This window comes from Ptiloglossa arizonensis, chromosome 9 (assembly GCF_051014685.1).
Source record: "Ptiloglossa arizonensis isolate GNS036 chromosome 9, iyPtiAriz1_principal, whole genome shotgun sequence".
Classification (NCBI taxonomy): domain Eukaryota; kingdom Metazoa; phylum Arthropoda; class Insecta; order Hymenoptera; family Colletidae; genus Ptiloglossa; species Ptiloglossa arizonensis.
In genome coordinates, this window is record NC_135056.1 from 19,887,497 (window position 1) to 19,900,441 (window position 12,945).

General features: G+C 50.7%; 1 protein-coding gene across 1 annotated transcript in view; it reads left to right on the forward strand.

Moving 5' to 3' along the window:
* The window catches only part of LOC143151455 (protein Fe65 homolog), a 157,436-nt gene that overhangs the window by 138,952 nt on the left and 5,539 nt on the right, over positions 1-12,945 (forward strand). Inside the window, exons 5-15 of the mRNA XM_076320567.1 lie at positions 7,524-7,685; positions 9,524-9,753; positions 10,312-10,430; positions 10,512-10,624; positions 10,699-10,897; positions 10,980-11,107; positions 11,216-11,221; positions 11,292-11,542; positions 11,635-11,837; positions 12,153-12,329; positions 12,458-12,628. Of these exons, the coding sequence (XP_076176682.1) occupies positions 7,524-7,685; positions 9,524-9,753; positions 10,312-10,430; positions 10,512-10,624; positions 10,699-10,897; positions 10,980-11,107; positions 11,216-11,221; positions 11,292-11,542; positions 11,635-11,837; positions 12,153-12,329; positions 12,458-12,607 (1,738 nt within the window). The 3' untranslated portion in view covers positions 12,608-12,628. The remainder of the gene's footprint in view (positions 1-7,523; positions 7,686-9,523; positions 9,754-10,311; positions 10,431-10,511; positions 10,625-10,698; positions 10,898-10,979; positions 11,108-11,215; positions 11,222-11,291; positions 11,543-11,634; positions 11,838-12,152; positions 12,330-12,457; positions 12,629-12,945) is intronic.

Here is a 12,945-nt window from a genome sequence, read left to right on the forward strand (position 1 = left end):
GTGCTCCGAGTAACTCTCCCCTGGATCGGATCTGACGCACAGATCGCTCCGAGGATCGATCGATACTTTCTAGACTCGATGTTTTAAAGACCGCTCGACTCGTCGATACGATATTTCCCCGAGTACCGTGCTCCGAATGGTCGCTCGTCTCGACGATTCAGAACGACGATAGTTTTCGTCCATCTAGGTTTAATATCGCGAACGACTCTTCCGGACGATGTTAAATTCCCACCAACCGAGTCTATACTTACAAACGGCCACTCGATCGTTCGATAAAATTCTTTCTTCGAACGCAAACGATCGATTCGAGCGTCGATGGATTCCTAAGGGTTGGCTACCGATATCGATGCTAGCGGATCGTATAATTACATCGTCTTACCTCGTGAATTTCTTCGTCTTCCCCAGTTGGACGTCTACGAGCGATTCCCGATTGTTCGCGTCCAGCTCGCAACCACCTCTTCGAAACGCCTCTCGAAACACGACCGCTCGAGTAACTCTCTCTAATAGTTTCCTCCCCGGTGTAGGAGTTCGTATCGTAGTAACGGTCTCCGGTGAACGAAATACTCGATTTCCATCGATATCCGGCGCGGTCCGCCAGAAATTGCGAGATCGCGTACACCGTAATCATGGTTGCGGCAGACAGAGAACTTGCCGGTGTAATTTACGGTTCAGCCAGGTGCGTCAGAAGTTGCTCACCTTACGAGCTAATTGGGTTTAATTACACCCTGCCGAAAGTTACGGCGTCGGCGTGCGTTTCTGTATCGGGTGGGTCACAATTACGAGCCGACGACGGTTGATTTCGGTCGCCGCGATCGAGCTTATTTGGCGCAGCTTTGGCCACGATCTCTCGTCGTTGCGTTGTTCCGGTCCCCTCTGTCGTGTTTCGTGGTCGTAGCTACGAATATTTCCACCTGCACAGCGCACACACTCACACACACACACAACCCTCCGTCCAACGTTCGATAACCGAAACGGACTCGCGCGCCACGCGCCCTCAAAATCGATCCCGTTCGACGCGAGTCTCTCGAGCTGATCGCGAACCGGGTACAATAGCTTGCTTAATCGATCAAACGTGGCCAGTCCCTTAATACGATCGGATTCTGCTTTGATCGGCTCGAATCTTGATTCTCCGAAGCTTAATGGTACTCGAAGCGGAGCGGGATGCCGCGTAGCTTCCGTTAAACGTGATCGCGCGTTGCGTAGAGTTACACGACCATGCGTGATCGTTCTCGACGAAATTGTACTCTTTCGACGAAAACGTCGATAGAAGTTGCTCTAAGCCTCGTGATTCTCTCGCGCGCTCGACGGAAGCTTCGAAAGAAATCTTCAAACGATTCTTCCGGCGGAAAAAGTCCGATCTTTCGTCTTTGCTCTCGAAACGAAACGTAACCGCCGAAAGAAATTCCCAATTGCCCCCTCGACTCGTATAATTTCCGCGACTGGCGTTCCAGCGTGTACCTACCGCCTCGAGAACGTAATAAGAGACTACGGTGTGCGGAATCTAAACGCGCGAAACGTTTCCTCGTCGTGGAAGTTGCGGGAACTTCGACCGGGGTTGCAGTCCCGAGGCAAGCTTCGAGGAGGAGCGGAGGAGCGGAGGAGCGCGCGTCTCGCGTGCTTCGAGGGACGAATTTTCGCGGAATTGCGAAAACGACGTCCCCGGTCTCGGTACCGTGGTATCGGATACGCTCGTGGAAACGAACAATCGGCTCGCTCGCGAAAGTCGTCGCGACGACAATAATCGATGGAGAATTCACCCCAAGGTATTCCGGATTGATCGATATCCCGGCATCCGGCGGTCCAACCGCATTTATGCACCGAGTACCAAGCCCGATGCCAGCCCCGCGACTTCTGGCGAATTTCCAAGCTTCCGCTCGTGCCGTTGCTAACCCACATACTTGCTGAAAACGGTGTTATTAAGCTCTGGGCACTGGACCGCGGGAAACCTCGCGCCTTCCACCAGACAGACCCTCTTTTCCTCCAGTTTTCCCCTACCTGGAACCGTTTCTCTTCTCTTTCCCGGCGTAGCTCTCGTTCGTCCGACTCCGCGCTCAAAAGGAGTCTGTCTTGCGAAATGAAAACACGAGATTACGTCGACGCGGCGAACCTACCGTCAAAGGGACGAACACCGTAATCGCGATTACGCGTGACCACTTTCGCCACCGGAAACAGACGCTCTTTTCACACTAACGAGAGATCTCCGTGCCTCTTGGAAGCTGCCTCTGCGCGTCTCCTTTCCTTTTCTTTCGTTTTGCTTTGCAATTCACGCGCGTCGAACGGACCGAACCCGTCAATTAGCGGCGCGTGCGAGTAATTATCGCGTACGTAACGAACGGTTTCGTTCAGCGACGCGTGGTTGCTTCCCGAACATCCCGAATACTCCGTCGGGTTTGGATCGCGACGAAAGTAAAATTAATACCCAGAACGATCTTGACCACTTTCCACTCAAGCGGGCGATCCTCGATCGCCGCTTGATTCGGTGTATTTCTCACCAATTCGGAAAACCATCGTGGTTTGGAATCGAAATTATAATTCAATTACTACTGTCTCGTAAGATGCAAACATATGTATACGAAACGTTGAAACGAAAATGTTCCGTTTGAAATTAATTACACGATTCAAAGGATTTCATCGAGGTGATAGTTTCTGGTAGCAGAGAAGCTTCGAGTGCAAAGGGTTAAATCAGGGTGGATTCCTCGGGATACTTTATATCCAAAATGAACGCGCGCGATGAATTAAAATTAAAAAGACAATAGAGACGATCGAGAATTTCTTTTACGACGATCTTCTTTTTTTACGTTCTTTTACGCAACTAGTGGACATTCTAGACGACCGGTAGATATTCCTTGGCGATAATGAAGAAAACGTTACCGTAACGCGACGAGAATCGTCCAGTTGAGCTTTTCGAGTAAACGTAGACTCGGCGTTTGTTTCGACGATTAGGAACGCGGGCGTGTTTGCCTCCGGGTTGGCTCCGGTTCTATGCGAAACGCATTACCGCAGTTTGTAGCCCGGCTGTGTACACACGGGGCGTAGTTTGGTCGCACGACGGTGGATCGTGATGTATCGTCGTGATTCCACCCCGTTGAGAAATTTAATATCGACGGGACGAAGACCCTGACGCGCCTCTCCGGTCGTCTTAAAATATGGTTCGGCTCGAGGGAGAAGAGGAACGCGCGTCGCGCGTCTCGTAGCCACGGGTCCGGATAAAGGATCGGGTTTCCGGCTGTCAAAAGCAATCGGGAATCCCCTCCGAACGATCTATCGTTTCCTTTACCCGTATTCTCGATACACGCCGAATTAATAACCCATCGACCACGAGTAACGATTCTCGTCAACGTCGAGACAACGTCTAATCGAATCGTATGCTTCGTGAGACAAATACGCGCAACTCGAGCCGAACGAACGCGTACACGCGCGCGCATAATCGAGCAGGATTAGGGAAATGCGCGTTCGCGGGATCCTGAACGAGCTTCTCGAACTCGCGGGAATAAACGCATCGGTGTCTGCCGGAGGATCCTCTTATTCACGGTACGAAGAAGACGAAGAGAGATTCTACGAGTATCGCTGGAAAACGAACGGTTGCGAGACGTCGAAAGAGGATCGATACAATTGGACTCCGAGGTATCTTTGGAAACCATCGTAGACACTGTCGCGACTATTCACGTCCGACCGGATATCGGACCCGGCGAGAACGATTCTACGTTATCGCGGATTTTTCGCAAAGCTGGTCCGTTCGAAAAAAAAAACCGAGAACGTTCCGAGACTGCGGATAAGATACGAACGAGTTCCGTAGAATCTTCGCGAGTCGTTGAACGAGTCACTTTAAAAATACTCGCGCAAGAACGAAAGCTTGATAATATCGCCAGCCTCCTTGGGCAAGCTCGCAAAAACGAGCGTCGTGGGTTGTTCGCGAAGATAGTTCCGCGAGAGAACCACGAAGATCCTTTGCGGAGGAACGTCGTCAACGTTGATCGTCGATCGTTCGAGAAACACTCCATCTTTTTCGAGCCACCGGGAGTCACCGAAAAACCGCTTCCACCTCGTCGTTGGTTTTTCCGGGTTCTTCGAAAGGGAAAAGTTGACAAGGTTCGAGACTCCTCTCGACGAGATATAATTGGAGTACTTCGGATCTTCGCGATCCGTCACGGTGGTTCTTGCGCGAACGGTTCCAACGATCGATGAATCTCCACCCTTCTTTTTCGCGTAGCTCTTCGCGAAGAGAGGGTCACGATGGCGCGCGATCTCTCGGACAACGAGCGACGATAAATCACGCGAGGAGCGTGGAAGTCCATCGGTCGTACCAAGGATTTTTTCGTCGGTTTGTAACGACGATCGAGAATCGAAAGTTCCTCTCGAAGGAAACGTTCGAAGACTGGCACCGAACGACGCTCGAGAGAACCGAGCCGGCGTTAGTCAGCAAACCGCTCGGCTAATCCCTTAATTACTTCGACATGGTTAGCGACCCTGTACTAACCGCGTCGGTGCCTGGCTTCGTTCCCCGGTCGTTAATTAAAATGGCACTTCCTTGCAGCCGCGTAATTTCTGCGGCGCAACGTGCGGCAACCGTGACGGTCAGTTAAGTTCGTCTTTAAACGTCGTACTCGGTCCGCGGAAAATTTCGAACCACGACACCGCTTTTCGTCGTCTAACTTCCTCTTTCGGCGAGTAGCCGATTGTCTTCTCGACGCGTCGACCGTTGCGACTGGTTTTCCAAACCGGGGAAACCGGACGAGGAAACTTGGAAACGGAACGCGGAGAGAACGAGGCCAGTCGACGATTTTCTACGCGAGAGGAAAACCGAAGGATTCGCGAGGACCGAGTTTATTCGTTTTACAGTTTCGGTGAGAAGACGATACTTGGTCCTGTTTTCGATTCTGTACGATCTTACGCGTTATCGCGTTTCGTTTCGAAAATATGCGAGAGAATCGAGTCAATTTTGGAACAATTTCAAGGAGTAAAGTCTCACGGAAGAAACAACGAAAGGAAATACGTACCTCGAGGGAAATCGGTCGTTACTTGTTTAATTTGCTCCGATATTCGGCGAGTTATCTCGAGACGTTCGATCACGAGCGAACGTTACTTCCGGTACAAGTCCCGCGTCTGGAACCAGAAATGGAACTGTCAGATGCAATCGCCCTTTTGTAACAAGGAGTCCCTGAAATTGTGACGTCGTTCTCGCGTAGATCCCGCGATTCGAAGATTTCCAAGTTTTGCGCCAGAAGTTTCGACAAATTTCCAAGTTCGTATCGAGCGACGGAGGGACGGAGGGACTGCGTGGCGCGGTAATGGAGATGACACGAATTTTCCCCGGGAAATCGCGTAATCGGAAAACTTGGAAGATTTTGTCGCGGAAATTTCCAGAAAATTTCCAAGATTCGCGCCGGTGGTACGCGAGATCGACGCGGAAGGTCCGTGAAATTCGTGAGCGAATCGCGCGGTCCTACGCGAAGAAATTTTCCGGGTTTGGAAAATTCCGCGATTCGCGCGAAACTTTTCGACGAGAATCGAATTTTTGGATCGACCAGCGCGACCAGCCGCGACGACAACGTATAACCAATTCCGAGAAAACGACATCGATTTCCAGGAATTCCAGCCAGCGGAATTTTCGCCACGCTGTCTGGAACGTTCCGAGGAAATTGAATTTTTCTTTTTTTTTCGTAACTTCGACGCGTCGGAGTATTTTCCGGCCACGGGTAACGGGCACCGTTTTCTTGGAATTTTCGTTGAATTTTCGTTGAATTTCGTCGACGACTTTGCGCGTACCGATACCCCCGACGAGCTATTAAATTTTGCCAATAAGGGAGGGAAAATTCCAAAGGAATCTTACTCGCGAAAAGTGCAACCGCTTGACCCAAGTTTTTCGGAAAGATCGTTCAAAGAAACTGTAGATCAACGAAGTTGGCCAAAACTTCGCTTCGAGTACAAATTTCGAACGACGAAGAAAAGATGGGGTGAAATTTTCCTGGAATTTTTTCAACGAAGTTGTCCCAACCGATGGCTCCAATATCGGTCGAGTTTCTCCCGAGCCGAGACGAGACGTTATAAAAGATTCGCGTTACACGTGACGCGACCTATCGCGTGTTGACGCGAATTGGCGAACTCGTTAAAAATTCCACGAAACTTCGCGTACGTAAACGTCGTGCATACGACGTGCGCGCATAAATCGCGATTTAATTATGCAAAACACTGGTAGCGGACAGTTACCCGCTCGGCTCATAATTACTCCGGTTTCATGACTTTGTAATAGTCGCATCAATATGATAATGTAAATACTGCCACGGGAAACGACGCGCGGCACCCCCTCGATACTGTATAAATGTTAATAGAGATGCAACATCTGTCCTTAACTGTGCATCGTTGAGAAGAAACCAACGTCGAAATGGAAAACCCGAGGAAAGTTCGTCACGGTTTAAGGATCGACCGCTTCGCGATGGGAACTCGTTCGCGCGAACTAACAGATATCGATTATTTTTGTATTTCAGATTTTCTTTTTAATTAAAACCGTTACACCTTTCCGGCTGTTAAATTGCACGAGCTTGGTAGCAATTGGAAGTTTTTCTCGCACAAACGGCGAGACTCGAGTCGTTCGTTTAACTTTTCGCTCGTTTTGTACTCCCGAAGGAAAACGGTCGAAAGGTTGCGACAATTGTACAGGGTGTGGACACGGACCCGACTCGCTTTATTCTCCGAACCAGCTTGATAATTCGAGCCGTGGCAAAGATTCGCGAATGAAACGCTCGATACTGTTTTTCAAACGCGGTAATACTTCGTCGGAACGTGGAAAGATAATTGACGGGCAAATCTCGCGTAAATTGACGATACTTGTTTCTAAAATATTCCGTTACGAAACGTTTCGATGAAACACGATGCAACAGATTATTTCTCGTTCCAACGAGCGATAGAATATAAAACGTACCAGCGCGCGATACTTGTCGTTTCTAAAATATTCCGTAACGAATCGTCTCGATGAAACACAATGCACCGATTATTTCTCGAAACTTAAATTCCAACGAACGATAGAACACGGAACGTACCAGTGCGCGATACTTGCTATTTCTAAAATACTCCGTTACGAATCGTCTCGACGAAACACGATCCACCGGTTGTTTCTTAAAACGTACTTTCCAACGAGCGATAGAACACGAAACGTACCAAGACGCGATACTTATCGTTTCTAAAATATTCCGTAACGAGTCGTTTCGACGAAACACAAGAAACGAGTTGTTTCTTCGAGTATACGTTGCAACGCGCGAGCACTGGTACACGGAAGGTATAGGCGCGAGCCAATAGGACCGTTCACGGACGAAAGGACAACGAAAGGTTCGAGGATAATGGAGACACTAGGTTGGATATATACTCGGGAATCGCGGCTCGAGTGGACACACAGGAGACCCCGCCTAATCGAGTGCGATTCGGTCTTCGAGGGGGTGGTAGCGGTAGAAGGGGTTAGGGAAGTCGGCCGCGGTCATCGACGGATCGATTCCCTTTGTTTAATGGGTTTGGGGAACGTGCTGATTCAGGTACGGCAGCGAGGGTGTTGCGGAGTCCGCTCTGGTCGACGACACCCTCAACGGGAATCCTCGGTCCTCGTCGCCGTCGTCGTCTTCCACCTCGATTCTGCCTAACCTTCAGTCAGGATCCGCGGACTCGATCGACGCTGCGGGTCTGTCCGGGTCGAGAAAGTACGTAGACGAAACGCGGGTCTGGGTTAGCTCGTAACAAATCCCCCCCAGACCGCCGCTCACCGTATTTTTCGACGGTTTTCTTGCTTCACTGTTTGTTGTTGTTGTTGTTGCTAATGTTGCTGTATTACGTTGTAACTAACCGCAAGCGATAAACGCGCGCCCGGGCTCTCGTACGCGTTATCGTCCACCGGAAACTAATTCAACGTACCCACCGTCCCGGTTCTCCCGACGCGTCGCTCTAATCGCGAAGCTTTTGTAGGCGATCGTTGTTGGCGTCCTCGCTGCCCGCGAAGCTGCTCCGTAGGAAACTCGAGTTGTTGTTGCTTATCTTTGTACCACCCAACCTCGAACAACACCCCTCTCCAACCTGCCCGTCCCGTACTGCAGTATTGTAAAGTTGTGGCTGCGGAAGCGCGTCGAGCGGATTGCATGCAGTCGTCGAAGGTTTCGCGGACGCTAACCGCGGAAAGTGTGGAAACGCGCTCGAAATTAAGCGATGCTCGTCCGAACGTTCCTCGATGTCCGCGCGTTTCTTCGTCGATTGAATCGAGAAGGTGGACGCGCGCGGAAAAATTCGTCGAGCGAACGTAGAGCGGAGAGAGAGAGAAAGAGAAACGTCGGATCGACTTTGCCCGAAGACGAAAAACTTTCCGCCGGTGGAGACGGAGTAGGAATTCTTCTCGTTCGAAGAACTCTTCGCGGTGCTCGGTGTTGGAAAGTAAAATTAACTCGTAAGCGGGTTGCGCGTCGAGTCTTCGACCGCCTCGAGAGCGGTACCGGATCTTATTCCGCTCGAGCGGATCGCGAGGGATCGTCGACGCCTTCGAAAGTAGTTTCGGTGGCCCGCTTTTTCTCCATCCCGGCTGTTTTTCAAGTAGAATTCTCTTCGACGTGGATCGTACGGTATATCGTGCACCTTGGCCGGTTCAACGCGGCGATCGTTGCTTCTTTCCGCGGGAAATCTCTCTCTAATTCCGTTCGTAGCGACTCGAGTAACACGCGCGATCATCGGCGAGAGCGATTCCTCACCGTCGATATGCCCGTCGACGCGCGATCGATAAAACTTTACGAGCCACCCGCTCGAGCCGAGTACGCGAGAACCGATTTGTCCACGCCGGACGCGTCCTCGCCGACGATAAGTAAATGTTAACGACGCTTCTACAGTCGACGTCGCGATGAATCGTTGCACGGGACGCGTGCTCGTCCTTCGTGGTTCGGTTAAGTGGAGCGGGCGGTCGAATCGCGCCAAAATAATCTACTCCGAGGAAACTGACTCGAATTCGAATCTACTTCGCGGTCGATCAAAGGACCATCTTTACTTACGTCGCGCTTCCGTTGGCTTCGTAATGATCCGAGCTTCCAAATAATCGTATCGAAGTTTCCTCGGAGACGATTATCGCGACCTGTCGTCTCGAATCGACGAAAGAGGAAATTGAAACGAAACGATCAAAGTAGCGTCCGTGGAACGACAGAGAATTTCTTACGTAAAAAATTTCTCGAAAGATAAACTTTCCGAGAAGCTCGTCCAAGATTGACGGCAGAGAAACGAATTTCAGCTTTTCGAGTAGACAATTCTTACAATTTCGTAAATTTCGAGACAAATTATTATACATTGCACTCGAAAGAGACGACAGTTTCGATTGTTCGACCGCCTGGTTCCCTCGGCGCGTGCTCTCGCGACCAGATCGAAGTAGAATCCCTGTTGTTGCTCGAGCGATACCCGTTGCTTGCGCGAAGGTATACGAAGCTTTGAAAAATTCGTTCCCGCGATGGTTGATCGAGTAAGTATCTCGCGACGCGACGCGATAATATTCGTGGCCTCGATGTTATTACAGTTATTGCGAGAAACCGGACAACGAGACGACAGACATGGGCGGTGTTCCGCGCATCGAGAGTGGGCTGAACAGCGAACTGTACGCTGTTCCTGTGAAACGAAGGCAGCCCAAGGATCAAAAGAACAATGCCACTCAGCAGAACAATGCCCAGGAGAAGCCGTCGGAGGTGGATACCACCGACTCGGAGGACAAAGACGAGAATCTGCCGCCTGGATGGCAGAAGCACGAGGGTGGGTATCGATGAATCGAGACGACGATATACAGGGTGGGTCGCTCGCCCCGACGACCTTAAATCGCTCGTAATCCCTTCTGTCGTTTCGACTCCTACCCCGACTTATCGCTCACCTCCGAACCTACGCTCCGAGGACCTTCGTAATTATAGAATAAATTCAATCAACGTTACTTTCCTGCTCTCGATGAACGACCTCTTCGTCGCGGAGAGGAATAAAAATTTTTATTCGAATTTAAGCGTCGAACGAGCAATAAAGGTGACCAACTCTTAGAATTTCAATTACGAAACGAAATACAACACTGTGAACCTATTAAAATACGTCACCTTTTGTTCCAACGAGATTGTACCCATCTCCTGTTACCTCTCCGCTACCGATCGTGCCTCGACCAGTCCACGAGCAATTTGACGCCGAGTTTCGCGACTCGCCTCGCCTAGCAAAAATCGTTAAACCTCTCTGTGAATCTGTACGCAGTAGCGTATAAAATGTCTGGATATTTCGGCCGATCGAAGAGTACCGAGACTCGCGATGTCGATGAACGATCGAACTCTCTTTCAGACGAAAATGGTCCCTATTACTGGCACGTAAAAAGCGGCAATATACAAAGAGAACCACCCGAAGCACCGCCGCACTCCAAGAGGGAGTCTCGCAGGAGTCTCATCAAAGACAACGACAGCGTGAGTAAAATCGAACGATCTCGGTTGCAAACGATAAACGTTTCGGTAAACGGTGACTCGAAGATTATTTTTACCTCGCAGATAAATAATTTCCACACTCTGAGCGGCATGGTGAACACCGTGACCCGTAGCAACACGAGTTCGGCCCTGGATCAGGAGCTCGAGAACAAGAGAAAAGTGGAACTGGCTCTCAAGTAAGATATCGTCGAGGTTCGCGGCCGTTGTTCCGCTCACGACGGGTTCCTCTGACCCTCTGTTTGCCTTTCAGACGAAGAAGCTACCCCGCGAGAGCGGACTCCGAGGGTAGAGACAAGCCGATCAGATTCGCCGTGCGCTCCCTCGGCTGGACGGAAATCGCCGAAGAGGATCTGACGCCCGAAAGAAGCAGCAAGGCAGTCAATAAATGTATCGTGGATCTCTCTCTCGGCAGGAACGATCTTCTGGACGTGGTTGGACGATGGGGCGACGTTAGTATCGAACCGGACGATGAATTACCAATGCGATCGTTCGAAGAATAAAATTCTAAGCGCGTAATTTTTATCCTAACAGGGCAAAGACCTGTTCATGGATCTGGACGAAGGCGCTCTGAAGCTGATAGACCCGGAGAACCTAACGGTGCTCAACACACAGCCGATTCACACGGTCAGGGTGTGGGGTGTTGGCAGAGACCACTGCCGGTAAGTGACTTTGAATCTTTAAAAGCTCTCGCGGAAAGATTCGATGCCTTTAACAACGTGTCTATCGTTTTCCTTTCATGACTCGCCTTCGTTGGACGATCTCCGCAGCGAAAGGTAATCTCGGGTGTTTCTTTTCTCCTCTCGGCGACGATCTAACGACTTATCCGTGAAACTTCTTTCCCAGGGACTTTGCTTACGTGGCGAGAGACCGATCGACCCGTAAACACATGTGCCACGTGTTCCGTTGCGACATACCGGCGCGCACGATCGCGAACACGCTCCGCGACATCTGCAAGAAGATCATGATCGAGCGATCCCAACACCAGAATCTCGCGAAACCGGTGGACGTGAACGGACGAACGAGCCTGGCCACCAGACCCACCAACTTGCCCACGGAGCACCGACGCTTCCATAGAAACGGACAACCGCTAGTCAGTGAGTGATCGAGCCAATTAGGAGCGTATCGCTCCAAGATTTCACAGAAAGATAGAAACCGTGGATTAATCGAACGATCGTTCCCAACCTAGCGCAATCTTTCCCCACACCGATGGAAGAACCGAAGAAGGTGCTGCGAGCGCAATATCTTGGATCCATGCAAGTGACACAGGCGACCGGCATGGAGGTCCTCAACGACGCGATAGATCATATCGTAACCAACACACCTATCAATCAGTGGCGAAACGTGAACGTTGCTGTCGCGCCCAGCATGATTTCCATCCTTACACCGAACGTAAGTGGGTCCGCGAGAGACTTCTATGGTCGGTCATCGATCGTACGTGGGTTTTGCAATCGCAACGTCGATCGTGTAGAATTGAACGGCAAAAATATCGAGGGAACGTAGGAACGATAGTCGTCGATGATAAATTTCGTCGGTGGTTCTAGGGAAACACTTTGAGTTTTGATTCAATCGGTGGTTCTAGAGATAGGCGACGAACTTTGATTTCGAAGTTCGCTTCGGTAACTCAGCCGTTACAGGAGTTGTAGACGTTGTTTGAGTCAGAGACGTTGGTTACCGAGGCAAAGTCTTAATCGACTCGCGTTGCAGGAGGATAAACTGATCACCGAGTGTCGAGTGCGTTACTTGTCATTCCTGGGCATCGGTCAGAACGTGAAACAGTGCGCTTTCATAATGCACACCGCGCAAGATCTCTTCATCGCACACGTCTTCAACTGCGAGCCCAGCAGCGGGGCCCTTTGCAAAACCATCGAAGCCGCCTGCAAGGTAATTAGTCCGCTCGAAGTGAGTCCTTTGCGTACGGACAGAGGCGACGCGAGTCGATCGATAATAACCCGAACAACTTTGTACCCTTGCGATCGAACCTCTGTTAATTGAATCTCCTCTTCGTCCAGCTAAGGTACCAGAAATGCTTGGACGCACACCCGCAGGGCTTCAGAAACGCCAGCAGCCTGAACACTCCCAGCGGTAGGGGTCTCGGCGCCACCCTGAAATCCTTGGTTGGTTCTCTGACTGGACGTAGAAACAAGCAGGGTGAGTCCTGAGACGAGGCTCTCTCGCTGCAGGTAAATGATCACGCTCAACCGTTAATACGTACAACGAATCGTCGACGACACGACGAAAACCATTAGTTCTCGCTGTCCACGTGTTGGGGGTAGAAGAGACATCGTGAACTCCTCAAGGCACGAGCAACGACATCGCGAAGCGAAACAGACCGAGTACTACCGTTTGTTACTCGCGCGGCCGATGCTTCTCGAGGTGTTCCAATCGGAATCGAGTTGAACCGCTCGAGGTCGACGGGCCACTGCGAATCTCACCGGATACGACGGTGGTGTTCACGGATGAAAATGTGTTACCAACGACCACGTTGAACATCATCGTT